Below are 19675 nucleotides of genomic sequence, written 5' to 3'. Positions count from 1 at the left end.
AATTATGATCACATGACCCTGGGAAGCGGCATCGGTTGTAAATACATGTCGGTTGCCAAGCACCTGAATTTTAATCACGTGACTATGGAGGTAGTGCAATGTTCATAAGTGTGAGGATCGCTCATAAATCACTTATTTCAGTGCCATTGTATCTTCAAATGGTGGCTAAATGAACGGTTGTAAGTCAAGAACTACCTGTAATAATAGCAACAATACTTATATACTACTTCACAGTGCTTCATAGCCCTCTCTAAGCAGTTTACACAGTCGGCATATTGCCCCCCAAAATCTGGGTCCTCATTTTACTGACCTTGGAAGGATGGAAGACTGACTCAACCTCGATCAGGATCGTACTACTGGCAAGAGGGAATGCAGGGTTAGCCTGCGATACTGCATTCTGACCACTGTGCCAAAACAGCTCTTATGTCCCCATTCTTCCTGAGTCCCAGTCCTTGTTCTGTCTTTAAAGTCAAAGGCCAGGAATGGGATCAATGAATGAGTCCTGCCATTTATAAATAAAATTTGGCTTTCAGACAAGTGACAAGAGACACAATTTATTTCCAATTTGACCCGAAATGAAATGAATTCCTCTAAAAATTGATGTAGGTTAACATGATGGCTGGTTTGCTTAATGTGGCATGTTGCCCAGCTTGAGTATTCTTCCAAGTTGGATGACAACTCCAAATTACATCTGCTTCTAGATTCAGGGCATTTGTCTTTCTTCTTGACAGAGCTAAGGGACATTGAGAAGCAGTATGGAAATTGTTGCTTCCTTACAAGCTGAAAAGAACTTTTGTAGATGCAGCAATGTGTATTTGATGGATGTGTGGCAATTTACCATAGAAGGGAAGTAGGGTGTGCATAAGCATATTGCCATGTGAAATGTTTTTTTTTCAAGCAGGATTTTTTGCCAGCTCTGTCTCAACTTCTATCCAGGATCATATCTGTTCATGGAAAGTCTGTGATTAATTGCTTTATTTTATTCATGCATCAGTTTGAGAGCACAGACATTTATTCCAGAGTGTGGGATGTGAGAGACAGAAGTGTAACAGTTAGGGATACTAAATCCTTTTAGATGCTATGGTTTTATGCGGTAAGACTTTCCACATTTTGATAAACTGGTGAAAATTAAATAACTACGGTGAACTTTTGAAACTGAAACTCCCCCAGGGCCATTTAACCATAAGCTGCATATTTCAATTTGTTAATTTGTTTGAAATTTTATATTTGTATGTATGTATATGTGTGTATATTTTATTGTGCTTAAGCTTTTAACTATTTTTTTTGGAAAATTTGATCAAGGATATTTCTGAAGATCTTTTCAAAGCAAATTTGAAAGACTTTCTTGGAAGGCCTACATATGGATTTAGCCAACATGTTCGCCATAAATCATAGTTTACAAAGCACAACTACTTCTTCCCCATGATGGATTAGGCTAGAGATAGGCAAGCTTTTTGTGATGGGGAGGGTAACTTCAAAGTTGTATTTTTAGTTTGCAGGGAGAATTTCAACGACATGGTGATATCAACCAAGGATCAAATCAGTATATTTGTGTTAAAGGTAATACAGCCTTAACATCTTACGTTAGAATACAGATAGTCCTCGACTTACCTTCACAATTGAGCCCAAATTTTTTGTTGTTGAGTGAGACATTTGTTAAATGAATTTTGCCCTGTTTTACAACCTTTCTGGCCACAGTTATCAAGTGAGTCCTTGCAAGGTGTTAAATTAGTAACAGTTGTTAAGTAAATCTGGCTTCCCCATTGACTTTGCTTTTCAGAAGGTCACAAAACATGACCCCAGGACACTGCAACCGTCACAAATATGAACCAGTTGCCAAGCATTTCAATTTTGATCACGTGACCATGGGGATGCTGCGATGGTTATATGTGTGAAAAATGATCATGTCACTTTTTTCAGTGCCATTGTATCTTTGAGCTGTCACTAAATGAACGGTTGTAAGTCGAGGACTATCTGTAGAGGCGAAGGTTTGGTGATACAATCCTGGTGGTATCCAGCTTGCTCTCTCTGATGTCTGTTCTGGTAAAAAAAAAAATCTGCTTACAGAACATCTGGACCAACGTCAAGGTCAGACTGTTTTCTTGCTGGACCTGGGAAGATGGCTACGTTGGTCCGAAATCGAAGCAACGGTTTGTTGCCCTTCTTCCTCTCTCTCCATGTCCGGAAATTTCAGCCCTCAACTGGACCGCGCTCTTTTAAAACTTTCCATGCTTTGTGGAGTGACCAGGAAGCAAAAGGTAAAATCAATGATTGAGTGAGGAAAAATAATTGTTGAGGTGAGTTAATGAAAAGCAACTCGACCCATTGTTGATAAAAAAATGTCACAAAATTAGTAAATCATTTCTAATAATAAGGATAATCAAAATAGGAAAATTCAGCTGAGGATAATTTGAATCCATCACTTTTATACTAACGAGACCAAAAATGGTCAGTCTAAGTGAGAAGTACTAAACCCACTTGAGAAGAAAGTTAATCAATTCATAATCAATAAAAACAGGCTTTGGCTTCATCAAGCAATCCGTCCATGGATGGCGTTGCTTTAGCCAAATATAATTCAAGTCAGAAAACAATTTGCAACAATTTTTGATTGAACCCTGAAACCAGTTTAGTCAAAGTGTGCTAAGAGCAGATCTCAAACAGTTCAGCAATTAGCCATGGAGATCTAGACAGATTCTTCTGACCTAGGCTTCCCAACAGCATGAAGCAAACTCCTTGTCCCGACAAAAACCCCTTTTATTAATTTACTGTGAATTCTGCTCATTCTTATCCAGCAAAGTCTTTCAAGGGAGGATTTACAGTCACAGACCTTATCTGGCATGGAGAGCTGCCTGGCTGATAATCTGCAAAACTTGGCTAGGCGCCAATTAAGTGAACTAATTGTCTCCTGCAAACTCCATCCCCTTTTCACTCCTCTTTTATTTACTCTGGGAAGGGCCATTCATCGTCCACCTGTGGCCTTACTCCCAAGTTGACCCCTGTTCTTTAGCTGTTCCCTTCGTCTGCATGCACACACTGGGAACAGGCTCCAGCTGTTTTTCTGCCTCACTGATGTCTGACTCTGAAGGCAGCTGATAACTGGCATACAGCTCTGGCCCCCTCTCTGCCTCCAACACAGAGCCCTCATCAGAGCCTTCCCCAGACTCCAGGACTGGCCCATGTTCCTCCCCAACCTTCTCACTGTCCAAATCTGCTGCCAGCTCCACAGGCTGCTGGTGGGCCACAACAACAGACATCTGTAGTTCTGGGACTTCACGTTGCCAATTGCTAGCGTGGCAAGGGCCTCAAATTAGAAATGTATCCCACCTGCAAGAAGGGATTTCTGCATTCAGATGCAGAATATTTGCACGCTTCAGAGACAGAGTGAGATATTCTTCAGGGGGAGAATAAAGTTTAGGGAAATAAAAATTGAGTAGACAGATGGGAGGATATGAAAGAATTAGGTATTCAGTCCCCAACCATTCTGCCTCCATTGATTGCTATTCTAAAAAAAAAAAAACCCAATCTACCGAAAAGATTTGCGCTTCACTTGTAGTTTGAACCTCAGCCTTGGATTTTAATTCCCTTTCCGATTTTACTTGTGGCCATTGGGTAAGACTAGCCATAAAGCAACAATGGCATATTAAATATTGTTTACTCTTGCAAGAACAGTAGTTTAGATTTATTTTAGCCTGTTCCAGAAAATGATTGCCCAATGAGATAAAATAAGCAAAGCAAAAGTCAACTTAAACAGAGTTTAATTGCTAAAAAGCATAGTTTGGAAACAGGCTCTGGTGGATATGTAACTGAGAAATATTGGACAGGGCAATGTATAAACTGACTCATTTTCGACATGCAAAGGAGATTATTGGAAATGTCACAGTGACTTTGTAATTGTTAACAGAAAAGGGGGAAAAGTTATAACTTATAGTAATTAGATACAGTACTCCGCAGAAAGGTGCAGAGAAAGACAAGAAAAATGTCATTTTGTAAATTAAATCTGCCATAGCTGAATTTATAGAATCTTAGCAACAGAAAGAAATCTTGAAGCCAGTCAGTCCAACAGCTGTTAAGTGCAGAAATCCAAATTAAGTTCTACTAACTATCTATCTGCTGGAATGCATCTTCTGCCTATTGCCTTCTTTCTTAATGATCTCACTAAATAAATTAGAACACGAATAATAAGGCTGGAAGGGACCTTGGGGGTCTTCTAGTCCAACCACTTGCTCCAGCAGGAGACTCTACATACCAATGGCTGCACAGTCTCTTCTTGATTAAGCAAAGCATTAATCACATGCAGCAAATGTCAGCTTCAATTTGATGGAGAATACATTTGAAATTCTTTTCAAAGGATACAGTATTTGTGGTGAAATTCTCATCAGGGTGTTTCTTATGATGTTGTTGCATTTGCATAGGGATCAAGAGATCAAACTATGTATGAATTTTCTGTCTTAGGCAGCATTCAGCATCTCTGGCTTCTCATCTATTCACCACATCCCAAGGTAAACATAGTGAAGGACAATGAATCTCAGCATTTTCTTGATATTAGTTCACGGTGAAACGGTGGGGTCTTTGGTGCTCTCTGAACTTGGTTGTCGCAGACCTTTTATTACCCAGCTAGGTAACATCATCAGTGCTAGAAGTGAGTAGGGCTTGCTATCTTTTTATATATTAGTGGTTTGTCCTGTCAGTGTTTGTGGGAGTCTTCTCAGTGGTTCCTTGATCAGGCTGCTGGTTACTATTTGATTGTTAGTCTAAAGACATACCATATAATTGGTCTACATTCCACTCAACAATCCAGAAACCCACACCCTCTACCTCCCCCCAAAAGTGTATGTTTTTTGTCAGAGGGAGGAAATCCATCGGGGTGTGTGTGTGTGTGGACAATCCAGAAACCAAGAAGGAAACGAAAAGACCAAATGCTCCTTGCCAATAATCATCACCCAGATAACAGGGATTAACACCAAAATTAATATTAGACCAATACTAGCTGATGTTACCTAGTTGGCTAATGAAAGAAAGAAAACAAGGACCCCACAAAATATGATCCAGGTTGACTGGGGTGCTGAACTGGCTGCATTCCTCAACATAGTAAGTAAGCCAAAATCATATAATGGCTTAAGGTATTGCATGAAGCCTGCCAACTATGGCTTTTCAGGTGACCATGACTTAATATGATGGGTGAATCATCTTCAAAAGTAATATGTAATCCTGTTTTTACATAATCAGTTTTTCTAAAGGCATGGCTTTATATCTGCATAATGACTATATTTTCCTCTTGTTACAAATAATTGTAGCTAATTCAAACCAGGAGCGAGAAGGGAAAGGAAAAAAGGGGAAAAAATCACCTAATTTCTACATTGTTGTTTTGTTTCTTTGTTTTCCTTTTCCCTGTCCCAAAAGCAAGATCTTAGGTTGTCCCATCACTGCTTGAGGCTGATGCTGCACCTTTTTAAAACATGCAAACAGCTCCAAAGCTTGTGAAAGCCAGATCCCAGTCAAGTATTTTGCAAACCAAACTTTAATTTGTTATTATTTTGGTATCCGCCTGTGTCTTTTGTGTGATCGTGTGAGTTGGCTATGGAACTGCACTTTGACAGTGGAACATTCCATCTTCTGCCATTAACAACAACAACACCCCCAAAAAGTTTCTATGTCACCTTGGTTGTTATGCTGTGGGGTTCAGTAGAGCTGGGTGGTGTGAGGGAAGGAAGCTCACTTTGACAAGTTCATTGAAGCCAAATCAAGGCTACAAGTGAGTTTGTCTGTGGTTGATAGGACCTGAAACCCATCAGCTCTGGAGAGCCATCTCTTGATCATACGTGAAGTGGAGGGTAGCAGAATCAAAGGACCTCAAAGAGTAAACTCAAATCCAGATTCTCATTCTCCAAACCATTTATGGATGTTATGATCACAATCCCTTTTGCTTCACATTTTCTGGTTTTTTTCTGCATTTGAAAATTCTCTCTAGCATGGGAATAAAAGATACAGATTAAACACATACAATACACCAAAGCCTTATTTGCATAATGTGTAAAGCAGTCATAGAAAGAGAGAAAGAGATACATTATTCCATCTTGCAGACTTTCTCCAAAGAATATAATGGAAGGCTATGATAGTGAACCTGTTCTTCAATAAACTGTTGAGTTTCTTGATTTAAAGTTCAATTCAAATGCTATTTTAACTTTTAAACCCTTCTTGGGTTCGGTTCTCAGATTTTTTTTTAACCTGTTCTGTCCTGTGTTATCTGCTTGATCACTGACAATTTCAATTTAGGGATACCTTTCGAATAAGCTGAGAAAGATGGTTTGATGGTGGTTTCCTCCAACTTTAAAATATTCCCCTCCCTGGGAAGGCTCAGTAGAGCTTCCTTCTTTTGGGAAAGGAAAAAAAAGTCAGGCATTTAGCGCTTACATCTACAGAAATTGTAGAGTGGTATTTTTATTCCTGATTGGAATTTTGCTCTGACTCTACTTTCACTTTTTAAAAATAGAAAATACTTATTATATATTATGAGACTTTATTGCTCAAAATTTATGCTGGGAATTTTCAGCGGTTATAATAATTGTACATGCATTAATGAAATACATAAATAAGTAAATATATTTGTAACCACCTTTTCCCCAACTGAAGCTCTCTGGATACTTTTGGTTTATTATTCTGATTTATTTTCTGTGCTTCTGCCTGACAACTCTTAACATTCCCAGGAAGTACTGAAGTTCATTGAGATCATGTCTACTTTGGCTTCCTTCCTTCCTGCCTATCAATCTTTTTGTTGGTATGTCTATTTCATCCAGGAATCCGCTACCAAGAACTTGTGGTTGGCGTTCCTAAAGAAGTATATAAAAATGAAAGAAGAGTAGCCCTTTCTCCTGCTGGTGTCCAAGCTTTGGTGAAGCAAGGCTTCCATGTGCAAGTGGAGCATGGAGCAGGTGAAGAAGCCAAGTTCTCTGATGATCAGTACAAAGAGGCAGGAGCCAAAATCGGGGACATGAAAACCGTGTTTGGATCTGATATCGTTCTAAAGGCAAGAATGAAATAAAATAAAATCTTGTCTAGTAGACAAGATTATTTAACTGCTGGACTGATGGATGGATGTGTGGGTGGATGGATGGATGAATTAGTGGGACTTTTGAACTTCTCCATTCAAAATTGACTCTGGGCAATTTGCATACTCTATTCACATGAATAAAGTTGAAACGGATGAGAGAGAGGGAGGGAGGAAGAGAGTTTACTGTAGTGATTAAGGTACTGACCTATACCCAGCCAATCGGAGGAAATTGTGAGTTCTAGTTCTGCCTTAGTCATGAAAGCTGGATGGATGGTTTCTGCCAATCAGAGGACAATGTGTGTTCTAGTCCCACCTTAGTCACGAAAGTTGGCTGGAGGTGACCTTGGGCCAGTCACTCTCTCTCAACCCAACTCAACCTATCTCACAGAGTTGTTGTGGAGAAACTAGGAGGAAGAAAGAGTATTAGGTGTGTTTGCTGCCTTGAGCTATTTATAAACAGTAACATAGATGAGATAAAAATCAAATAAATAAATATGAAATACAGAATACATCAGCAGACATAGACACGGCTTTGAATTTATGAAACACCAGATTACAGGAAAGAAGAGTTCACAACATTCCCACTCTTGAGTTAGGATTATACTTTTACTTCTCCAGGCCATCATGAGGTTTTGAATTAATATTTTAGCCTTATCCAGCCATGACAATTTTGTGAATAGTGGTATATGGATTAGCACAGTGTATAAACTCAGCCAATCATGGTATATTCAATAAATCATGATTAAGCATAGCATAGCAGAGTGTAATAGCTGAGTTCAAAATAATATTCAAATATTTGGCTGGCATTTACCAGCAAAAAGAGTGAAAATATGGAACAAACCTTAAAATATGGGCCAGCAAAGAAGTATAAATCTCAGAGATGTGAGGAATTGATCACAAAAATCCAAAGTGGAAACAAAATTTCTTCAATTGCTGACCCAATAATTATGATTTTAGTGGCTGCAAAGTGTAGAGTAAACAGGGTTGGATTCCTGGTTCAATAAATCATAATCAGTTGGTTTTTGACAATAATTTAGACTATATGTCATGGTTTGTGATAGGGCCACATTGTGAGTATGAAGTGTATTAGAAAGAAATACTGTAGCCTAGTCTTCACTTTGGCGCATAGTTCGTATGTGCATGGACTTTTCTTTCTTTTAAAAGCAGTGTAATGTGGCATTTATTCTCTCAAAGGTCAGAGCTCCAATTTTTAATGAACAGCTGGGAATCCACGAGACCACCTTACTCAAGGAGAAAGGGGTTCTGGTCAGCTTTATCTATCCAGCGCAAAATCCAGATCTCTTGGAAAAGCTGGCTCAGCGCAAAGCCACTGTCTTAGCAATGGACCAAGTTCCTCGGGTCACAATCGCTCAAGGATATGACGCCTTAAGTTCAATGGCCAACATTGCAGGGTGAGTCCACATTATTCTCTCTGTTCCCATGGTTCCTCATCACCTGTTTTACTATATTAGAGGTGGGCAGTTATTTGGTGGTGTTGGACATTTTGGGGGCAGTGTGAGAGCAGATAAATTTCTCTGGTTTGGGGAAGTTAGTTTATTAAGCTTGCATGTTTTTTTTAATAAAGTTTTTTATTTTTTCATTTTCATAACAAATAATCACATGTATTGTGGTTATTACATAACCAACATTATATTATATTGTTAAATGTTTACATCAATTCATCTTACCATCAACTCCCAAAGATGATTATTGGCTCTTCTGCTCTCCATGCACTCCTTCACTTTCTTCTCCCTCTCTCCTCCTCTTCCCTACCTCCTTTCTTCCCTCTGTCGTCCTTCTCTTCTCTATTTCCCCTTCCTCTCTCCCTTTTCTCTCTCCCATTTCCACTCCTTCTTTCTCTCCTTCTCTTCCCCCTTGCCCTCTTTCCTATCCCTCTCTTCTTCCCTTACCTCTCTCCTCTACTTCGCACTCTTCCTCTCATTTACTTGGTGTATTTCAGCCTCTGAGCATGCTCCATTTTATGTTGATAGTATTTATAATTCCATTTCAATATACATCTTTAATTTTAACATATATCTTCCTCCTTCTTTTTTTGAAAGAAAAAAAAGTACACCTATATAGTAATTATATTTTAACCCCCACCCCCAGCTTGCATGTTTTTAAGGATTATTTTAGGAACTATGCTACAGGGTTTTGTTTTGTTTTTAAATGACCCCTGCTTCAAAAACAGCAGAAAGCCTTCATTGCTGATTTTTGGCAGTTCCCGTTGGATGAGATTCCAGAAAATAGGGTGCAGAAAAGGTTGGGAGATATTTATTTATTGGCCTTAAAGGGCCCCTCAGCTCAAACAATGTGACTCTGAATAGCATACAACACAAAGCAGTAGGACTAAAGCTTTGGCTTTAGTCCACTCATGTCTGTATATCAGTGATGGGTTCCTACCGGTTAGGATCGGTTCGGCCGAATTGGTAGTGGTATGGCGGCCTGGATCGCTGGAACCAGCAGTGACCCAGGCCTGCCACACCCCCAAACCGGTTTCTTGGTCAGCGCCATTGACGCTGCCATTTTGTTTCTTAGTTCTGCGCATGCGCAGAACAATATTGAACTGTACATGCGTGCAAAGCGTGCACACGAGCGAACTGGCAGTAGCGCCGGCTAGAACCCACCCCTGCTGCATATATAGTACTAGTTTATGTATGAGAGCCAGTCTGGTATAGGGGTTATGGCATTGGGTTAGGAGCTGGGAGACCGTGAGTTCTAGTACCACCTTAGGCACAAAGCCAGCAGAATGATCTCAGGCCAATAGTTTCATTCTTGGCTTTAGGAAGGAGGCAATGGAAAACAACCACTCTTTCCAAGAAACCTTTCCAAGAAAACTATAAGGACTTAGCCAGGGAGTCAAGACTGATTTGAAGGCATTCTCTCTCTCTTTCTCTCTCTCTCTTTCTCACACACACACACACACACACATTTATATATGATATAGGGGCATGAGGAATGGAATCGTATAAAAATGGGCAGCTGTGACTGTGTGACAGAAGTCCCATCTTTTTCTACATGCATCAAAAATAGATGTTGATAGGTTTGAGACTTGAACTGTGAGGTCCCAGCTGTTTTCTTGACTTCTTTTTTACTCCCTTCCCTCGCATGACCTCCCTAGGAATGGAGTTCTTTTTCTTGTAATCCTTGTTCAATTATAAGATGCTGCATTTTTCCCGAACCTCATATTTACAATTTCATCTCCTCTGATCTAAGAAAAACTAATTTCTGGCATCTCAGATGTGGGAAACCTCAAGTGGGGTAATATATAGACAGTGTGTGTGTGTGTGTGTGTGTGTGTGTGTGTGTGTGTACACACACACACACACACACACACACACACATACATATATATATGGAGGGAGGGAGGGAGGGAGGGTATGGCTAGCTGATGAGAGCCAAATAGCTTGAAATAGATCTATATTAGTCTCCCTTTATTTATTTATCAGCACAAATGCAACACACACACACACACACACACACACACACACACACACAAACACACACATTATATATATAAAAAAACAGTAGTGGAAATTCAGGCAATTGCCATGTTGGAAACATCCCAAAACATGGGAAATTCTCAACAGTCTTATTTCTTATATTTGGTTCTTGCTTAAGAGAGAGAGAGAAAAAGTTTAAGATGGATTAGAAAGAATAACACTGGAGAACCAGAAGACCATAGTCCATCCAAATCTTTCCTGGGAACCATGCACCTCTTGTTATTCTTTTGTTGCTTACAGTAGCTTCTCTGAGACTCAATTCTCAGGTTCTCACAATTAGATATGTCTCTTGGACCATCCATTGTGGAGTTAGCCTTGCTTTCTGCCCTGGAACACCTATATCCATTTGTCTCGTGCGTTCATTGAAATCTCATGAGAACATTTAAGAAGACACTAAAATCTCAGGATCAGATCAGGAGATCTCCAAATGTTAAAACATTATTGGGAGAGTGAGTGGTTGTGTTGGGGTTCTGGTGCGTGCCATATATCACTGCCAATCTTTGATTAGTATTTCATTTCATCCAAGAAAGACTAGGCTAATATAGGTTCTCTCCAGATAGGCTTGGACAATAGCTTCCAGAAATTCCAGCATTTCTGGACGACACTCAGTTGGAGAAGGTTGAGCTGAGTTATGCTAACAGTAACCACACGGTTCTTAAATACCACCTTAATAAAACAAACATTACACAATTCGACTTCATTCTTTTTAAATCCAGAGCAGATTCAAAACAACTGAATAAGTAAATCATCTGGATGTATTAGTTTCCAGCCTAGTTCTGTCAAGAGGCTTCATGGTCTTTTGGTTGAACTGTATCTCATCTTGTTTGGTATCAACCCAACTTGCTGAGAGATGAGTGGTTGATTCTAACATCTCTGACGTCTGCTTTTGGTCATGCCAAAACAAGACCAGGGGTTTTACTGCCTTTTGAAATATCTTTCCTTCTGTGATTCACATTCAAGTTACCGTTACTAAAGAAAATCAAATGAGAATTCCAGACAACTCTTACAAACCCACCAACTATCGTTGGGTTGAGTAATGTGAACTAGATTCCATAGTGGATCAAAACAATAGAATGTCTTGTGACCTTAAAGATGAACAGATGTATTATGTGTGGGCTCTAGTACACTCACACTTTTTGCCACTATAAATCAGTTTTTAGAAAACCGTAAGACTCAGTGGCTGCCATGAGCTAATGAGATTGCTCTCTAGTTTCTGCCATGAAATGTGTTTTTAGGTTTGGCATGAAGTTCACATAGAAACCTGGCTTTCTTTTCCATTATGGTCCTTCATGGAGGCAAAACTCAGCTCGTAGGCAAATGAAAGGTTTTTGTAAAAATAACACTGTGCTAATTAGATCCTGTTTGAAGCAACAAGTCTCAAATAGAGTCCTTAGGCCAGCCTTCTCCAGACGGATGCTGCCCGGAATTGCTGAGAGGTGTAATCATAACACATCTGGAAAATTTTGGGGTGTCAAACTCAATTTCGTTGAGAGCCACATCAGGATTGTGTTTGAGCTCCAGGGGCCGGGATGGGCGTGGCCAGGGTGGGCATGGCCAGCATGATGTCACTTGAGTCGGGGGTGCCTGTGGTGGCCCAAGAGCTCTGGCAGCGAAAACGGACTCCTGAGTTCCGTTTTTGGCTGCAACAGCCTCCTCCTGCAATCCTCTGTAAGCAAAAAGGAGCCCAAAAGGGCTGCTGGTGCCTGCTCTCCCCCCCCCCCCCCCCGAGCTCCATTTTCACTGGCAGAGGCACCATAGGACAGTCCTTTGCTGTTTCCAGGTCAGCCCTGCGGGCCAGATTTAAGCACCCCGCAGGCCGGATCTGGCCCACAGGGCTTGAATTTGACACCCCTGGCATAATTGGACTCATTCACATGCCATGTTGATCTATAGCCATACATCATCAATGGGCTGGCTGGGGAATTCTGGGAGTTGAAGTCCACTCATTTTAAAGTAGTGGAAGTTGAGAGACACTTAACTATAGCTTGCTTAATCAAGTCTTTTTCAGTCAATTCAATTTACTGGATCTGCTGACATTTCCATAGAGATCTTACAGACATTTTTTTTTAAAAAAAACTTGGTTAAAACTTAAAAATACAAAAGTAAAAACATAATACAATCTAAGGAAAAATATTTTTTAAAAAGTGCAGAAATAAGAAAAGGGGAATTAATTGGTTAAAAAAAATAAGGCAAAAAAATAAACAATATATAAAGAAATTATGTCCCCCTTCATCAAGCCAAGCAGAAACAATTTTAGTAACTTTCCACTTTTCCTAACATTTCAGCTAAAGATCTCTTCATCCCATATATCATCTTTCTTAACAAATAATCAAGCCCCATTATTCAACCCCATTATTCAGCAAAAGTTTATTAAAAGTTATCGGAAACAACATTTATACTTTAACCTTAAACAAATTAATTTCATATTCCGTTCATTTATACAGTAACTTATCATTTTCTCTAAAACAAATACCAAAATATCCCTTCCTCCTATAACTTATCTATATTTATTTGTCCCCTTTAGCTATTAAAACATCAGCCAGATTGATTTCTATGTCCTGTGTAACATCTTTGCCCATATCATACTTTTAGCCTGCTATTTTTAAATCCATATCCCAAACTGCCTGATTCTCCACTGTATCCTCTTCAATCTCCTCTTTTAAAGCAATGTTATAGTAGCATACAAACTTAAGAGAATGTTCTGAGCACACTGCTGACAGATAGCAATAGTACTTAAACTTATATACTGCTTCACAGTGCTTTACAGCCCTCTCTAAGAGGTTTACAGAGTCAGCCTATTGCCCCCCAACAATCTGGGTCCTCATTTTACCCACCTCGGAAGGTTGGAAGGCCAAGTCAACCTTGAGCCTTGTGAGATTTGAACTGCTGGCAGTGGACAGAGGGAAGGGAAAGGAAGGAAGGAAGGAAGGAAGGAAGGACAACAGCAATAGCACTTAGACTTATATACTGCTTCACAGTGTTTTATAGCGCTCTCTAAGAGGTTTACAGAGTTAGCCTATTGCTCCCCCCAACAATCTGGGTCCTCATTTTACCCACCTCGGAAGGTTGGAAGGCTGAATCAACCTTGAGCTGCTCAGGATCGAACTGCTGGCAGTTAGGCTGCATTCTAACCACTGTGCCACCTTGAGTCATATCATATTTACATATATCATATATCATACATCATATATCATATTCCAATATCCTTGAATAGTCAATGCAGTAAGACAATTTGTTTATCGACTCACTTAATACTAGATTGTAAAATTGGGTGCAATTCAGTCTTCCACCATCTTGTTTACCAATGGATATTCTGGTCATAAATTTGAGGATTATCTGTATACAAAAAGAGCAATTCCCTTCTTAAATCATTGCTCCCCTTAGTCCTGTGTGCGATGAAGAAGAAAACATTATACTGATTTTCCAGAGATTGTTTATGTTGGATTTGTGATGCCTGGATATCTTGGGCTGTAAATTTTCTTTGTATGCTTTCAAGCATACCTTCCCTTCTTTGCTTCTAATCAAAAAGTTTGCTTATTGCTTAAAAACAAAATGAGATGTAATCATTTTGTTTTCTAATCCAAAACAAGTATCTTTCACTAATTCATAGCATCCAACATTTGGAGGGAGGGAGGAAGGAAGGAAGGAAGGGAGGGAGGGAGGGAGGGAGGGAGGGAGGCAGGCAGGGAGGCAGGCAGGCAGGCAGGCAGGCAGGCAGGCAGGCAGGCAGGCAGGCAGGCAGGCAGGCAGGCAGGCATCTAACACGAGCTGGTCTTGAATGCTTCCAAAATTCTGCGCAGACCTTTTAAGCCATAAAATGAATCCACTTCATGTTTCTCTTGGCACATCAAGATCCACCAACCAGAACAGAGCCAGGTACATAATAATGGCTCAAACAAACATTTAGAAAACAAAAATTAAGGAACGGGACGCTCAGCCTAAGAATGTAGGAATCAGCACCACAATTAAACAAAAAAATACTTTAACAGAAAAAAAAAAACCTACTATGACGAACTGGGAGAAAAACATTCTCCCCAATGAGCACAATCTAATTTGAAAGGTGGACAAAACATTCACTCTGGTCAGGTTCCTGGATTAAAAGATCCCACCTCCACTCTACTGTTATATACCATCTGCTAAATCCTAGCTATTTCTTTCTTAATTTTGATGTATTTATTACTTGACTGTCCTAATCATTTACAGTATTGCTTTATTATAAGCCATCCAGAGTTGCATGATTCCGAGGTGGGCGGCGAATAAATTTAATAAATAAATAACTGAATAATTTTATTAAATTCATATGCTACTCATCTCACAGTTTGAGGCGACTCTGGGCGGCTTACAACATAAGAAATGTCTTTTGATTAAGCATTTATTAGGAAGTAATTGGTTTTCCCAGTTGCAATGTATGGCTGTGAAAGTTGGACCATAAGAAAGGCCAAGAAGAATTGAGGCCTTTCAACTATGGTGCTGGAGAAGACTCCTGCGAGTCCCTTGGACTGCAAGGTGATCAAACCAGTCAGTCCTAGAGGAGATCAACCCTGACTGCTCTTTAGAAGGCCAGATCCTGAAGATTGAACTCAAGTACTCTGGCCACCTAATGAGAAGGAAGGACTCACTGGAGAAAAGCCTAATACTGAGTAGGATTGAGGGCAAAAGAAGAAGGGACAACAGAGAATAAGGTGGCTGGATGGAGTCACCAAAGCAGTCGGCGTGAACTTAAATAGACTCCAGAGGATGGTAGAGGACAGGAAGGCCTAGTTGTCCATGGGGTCGCAATGGGTCGGACATGACTTCATAACTAACAACAACAAGGAAGTAATAAGCAATGGTATAAACTGTTAAAGACATGATGATGATGATGATGATGATGATGATGATGATGATGATGATGATGATGATGATGGTGGTGATAACTTTGACATCCATATATGACTTCTCAGCTAATAGATAAAAGCATTTTTTTGTTTTACTGACAGATTATTTATTTGTTGGAGGTGTTTGATTGCCATGACTGATCTAAGCAGTTCTATATTTTTTTGGTCTATTAGACCAGTGGTCTCCAACCTTGGCAACTTTAAGACCTGTGGACTTCAACTCCCAGAGTTGAAGTCCACAAGTCTTAAAGTTACCAAGGTTGGAGACCACTGTATTAGACAACTGAGTCTGTTGTTATTTATTTCAAATGCCTGCTGTGTTAGCAATTCCAATGTTCTTCTTTTTCATCCTTTTTCTTTCTCCTAGGTACAAAGCCGTAGTTCTCGCAGCCAATCACTTTGGAAGGTTTTTTACTGGGCAAATCACTGCAGCAGGAAAAGTACCTCCTGCAAAGGTAGGGTTCATGACATGGTTTTCTGAAGCACCATTACTACCTTTTGAAGCCATTTCAAAGAAAGCTTGAAGAAAGTTATTTCATCTCCCGAAGAAGAGAGTTTTTATAGCTTCCCTTCCTTCCCTCTTATCTATGTTTGTCTATTCCTTCCTTCCTTCCTTCCTTCCTTCCTTCCTTCCTTCTTCCCTTCCCTCTTATCTCTGTCTGTCTGTCTATTCCTTCCTTCCTTCCTTCCTTCCTTTCTTCCCTTTACTTCCCTCTTATCTCTATCTGTCTATTCCTTCTTCTCTTCCCTCTTATTTGTCTGTCTGTCTATTCCTTCCTTCCTTCTTCCCTTCCTTCTTATCTTTGTCTATTCCTTCCTTCCTTCCTTCCTTTCTTCCCTTCACTTCCCTCTTATCTCTATCTGTCTATTCCTTCCTTCTTCTCTTCCCTCTTATCTCTGTCTGTCTGTCTGTCTATTCCTTCCTTCCTTCCTTCCTTCTTCCCTTCCCTCTTATCTCTGTCTGTCTATCTATTCCTTCCTTCCTTCCTTCTTCCCTTCCCTCTTATCTCTCTCTGTCTATTCCCTCCTTCCTTTCTCCCTCCCTCCCTTCTTCAATGTCACATTGTGTATGATGCATTAATTAATAGAAAAGTTTTATTCTGGGCTGTTATAAATACATTAAGAAGCCCACTTGTGAGTTCCTTTCTTTTCCTTCCTAGATGCTGATCATTGGTGGCGGGGTGGCTGGCTTGGCTGCAGCTGGAGCAGCAAAATCAATGGGAGCCATTGTTAGAGGATTCGACACCCGGTAGAGTAACTCCAGTCCTCAGCTCTGCTTCTGTTGTAAAGAAAAACAGGATACAAATCCTAAGGAAATCAAAAGTATATTTTTTCTGCCCTCGTTAACTTGTTGCCTTGAATGAACCATCCAACTTTAATAGGGTTCCATCTAAGATTGATTATGAATTTCAAATATGTGTCTACTTTAATACATATTAGTTTTACTTGCTCTTATTTGTATGTTGTGAGCCTTCCAGACAGTCCTTTGGGAAAAGGAACAGTGGGATTTAAACTAAAAGTAGCAATAATAATGCTAGCTGAAAACCAACAACCCGTTTGCAAATTCAAGGAATTTTACAGAGCATATGCTGGCATGTTACACAAAGGTCAGATGCGATGCTTGGACTGAAAAGTAGTTATATGCTCTTGATCACTGCTCTGAAAAGCATCCAAGCTAGTGATTGCTGTGAAATTTTCCTTGCTTCCAGCCCTCCAGCTTTGGAGCAGTTCAAATCCCTCGGCGCAGAACCTTTAGAAATCAACGTTGCAGAAACGGGAGAAGGTGTTGGAGGTTACGCGAAGGAAATGTCGAAGGAGTTCATAGAGGCAGAAATGGCCCTCTTTGCTAAACAGTGCAAAGAGGTAGACATTGTTATTAGCACAGCTCTTATTCCAGGTACTGTACAATTTTATCACCGTTACAGATATTCCTTGACTTACAACCACACTAAAAATATGACTTATGACTATTTCCCCATGGTTAACAACTCTTGCACCGTCCCCCATTGTCACATGATTAAAATTCAGATGCCTAGCAACTGGTTCATATTTATGACGGTCTTGTGATCCCATTTTGCGACCTTCTGAGAAGCAAAGTCAATGGGGAAGACAGTGTCAAATTGCAAAGCATCCCTGGCCTGCTCTCGAGTTGCCATAGGGAAGAGGGGATGGGAAATGGCAGCAAAATACAGATACAAATTCCAGACTATCTCTTTCAGGGCTGTATCCTCTACAACCCGTGAAATTGCCCCATTGGTGAATGTGATTGATGATACACCCTGGGGGGAGAGGGGGAAACAGGGTCATGATTGGGGACGTAAATTACATGGGGTCAGAGCTGGCTTCAGTTGAAAATGTGCCAACATGAAGCTTTTAATAAATAGCTGGATTTCTTTTGAAGTTTGGCTAGAAGTTTGGCATCCGTTGGGACCCTGACAGACAGATTCATATAACAATCATATTACTAGCTTAACAGCTGCAGCGATTTGCTTAACAAAGGTGGCAAGAAAGATCATAAAATGAAGCAAAACTCACTTAACAAGTGTTTTGCTTAGACACCTTGGGCTCAATTGTGGTCTTAAGTTGAGAACTTAACAGTGTACAGAGACCTTAGCAGTGTACGCTTCCAATAAGAAAGCCCAACATTTGGTTTCTTATCTTGTCATGAGTGTCAGGTAAGCCAAATCTTTTCTCCCCTGAGGACTCTGCAAATAGATAGAAAATGTAACGATTGTGTGGGTTTTATTTTCCTGATCTTGAGATAAACGTCCTAAAGAGTTTTGGAGATTCAGCAGACAGTGGTGGTCTTACGGCGGGTCGCTATCTCAATGAATTGTAGAAATAGGTAGGAATTATTGAGCCTAAACTGACTCTTGCAAATATAATCCAGATAATCCTGAGCTTATGTTGGCATCTATTCATGCTTTTTTTTTTAAGTTCCCATCTTTCATTTCTGTTCTTGCCGTTTGCGACAGGAAAAAAAGCTCCAATCTTGATCACCAAGCCAATGGTGGAATCCATGAGAGATGGTTCCGTAATAGTAGATCTTGCCGCAGAGGCTGGCGGCAATGTGGAGACCATCCACCCTGGAGAACTTCATATACATAAGGTTTGCACAGGAGAGTCTGTTTCAAATATTTTGTCCCATTAACAGAGATATTATTTTGCTCTTCTCCAAGCCAGCAGAACGTAACACATAGACCTTCTTAGCTACACTAAGCATCTTAAGGTCTGGGTTTTGAAAAAGATCAGACATGGGCTGAACCCACAGTGTTATGGCCCGCCAGCAGGCAGCAGAGCTGATGGCAGACTCAGACAGTGAGGAGGTTGCAGGGGAACATGGGCCAGTCTTGGAGTATGGGGAAGGCTCTGAGGCGTGCTCTGCGTCAGAGGCAGAACTGGGGCCAGGGCCATCCAACAGTTATCAGTTGCCTTTGGAGTTGGAGATCAGTGGGGGAGAAGAATAGCTGGAACCTGTTCCTAATGTGCGCATGCGCAGAGCTGCCAGGAGAAGGGAACAGTTAAGGAACAAGGGCTGACTCAGGAGTAAAGGCACAGGGGGCCAGTGAATGGCCCTTCCCATAGGGTATAAAGAGGAGCACAAGGGGAGTGGAGTTTGCAGGAGACAATTTGTTCGTTTAATTGGTGTGAAGATTTGCTCGTGACTCTCAGAAACTCCTTGCCAAGTGTTTTCTTGTACAGCATTGCGTTTGGAAGATATCGGCCTGGATAGGAAAAATTTGGAATTTGGAAAAAAAAATCACCCTTGAAAGACTGTTTGCTGGGACTTTGCTGGATGTGAATGAGAGGAATTCACATTAGCTTAATAAAAAGGGGTTTTGTCAGGACAAGGAGTCTGCTAATGAAATTATGCATCTCCGAGGCAACAAAAACTATCTTGTTATAGCTCTATGATTTAAGATATTCCTAAAATCAGACATTTTGGCTTACTCAACAAACTATAGTTAAAAGAACTATGGCTGTCCTGGAAATCTATGGCCTTTACAGACGTTTTGTATATACAAACATTAGTGCAACTAAATCATGAAACTCTTCTGCACTACAGTGACCTAGTTACGGTTTAGTGCAGTGCCTGAATCTGATATGTATTTGAAGCTTTTCTCCTAAACCTCAAAATAAGTTGCTTTAACAGTGACACATACAGTTAACTGAATTTACAGTGCCTTTAAGGGGCATCATTTGCGATTGTAAAGTTCCCTCAGAACTTAGGGTTATAACTGAAGGCA

The 19675-nt window shown here is 40.3% G+C and overlaps 1 protein-coding gene across 1 annotated transcript in view; it reads left to right on the top strand.

Annotated features, from left to right (window-relative positions):
* The first annotated feature begins 2119 nt into the window (after window positions 1–2119).
* The window catches only part of LOC116519461 (NAD(P) transhydrogenase, mitochondrial-like), a 44067-nt gene continuing 26511 nt past the window's right edge, over window positions 2120–19675 (top strand). Inside the window, exons 1-7 of the mRNA XM_032233327.1 lie at window positions 2120–2258; window positions 6795–7024; window positions 8243–8460; window positions 15796–15883; window positions 16589–16677; window positions 17138–17325; window positions 18404–18537. Of these exons, the coding sequence (XP_032089218.1) occupies window positions 2120–2258; window positions 6795–7024; window positions 8243–8460; window positions 15796–15883; window positions 16589–16677; window positions 17138–17325; window positions 18404–18537 (1086 nt within the window). The remainder of the gene's footprint in view (window positions 2259–6794; window positions 7025–8242; window positions 8461–15795; window positions 15884–16588; window positions 16678–17137; window positions 17326–18403; window positions 18538–19675) is intronic.

The sequence above is a fragment of the Thamnophis elegans genome, chromosome 16, assembly GCF_009769535.1.
Source record: "Thamnophis elegans isolate rThaEle1 chromosome 16, rThaEle1.pri, whole genome shotgun sequence".
In the NCBI taxonomy this organism is placed as follows: Eukaryota; Metazoa; Chordata; class Lepidosauria; order Squamata; family Colubridae; genus Thamnophis; species Thamnophis elegans.
This window is presented reverse-complemented; position numbering and strand designations above follow the sequence as displayed.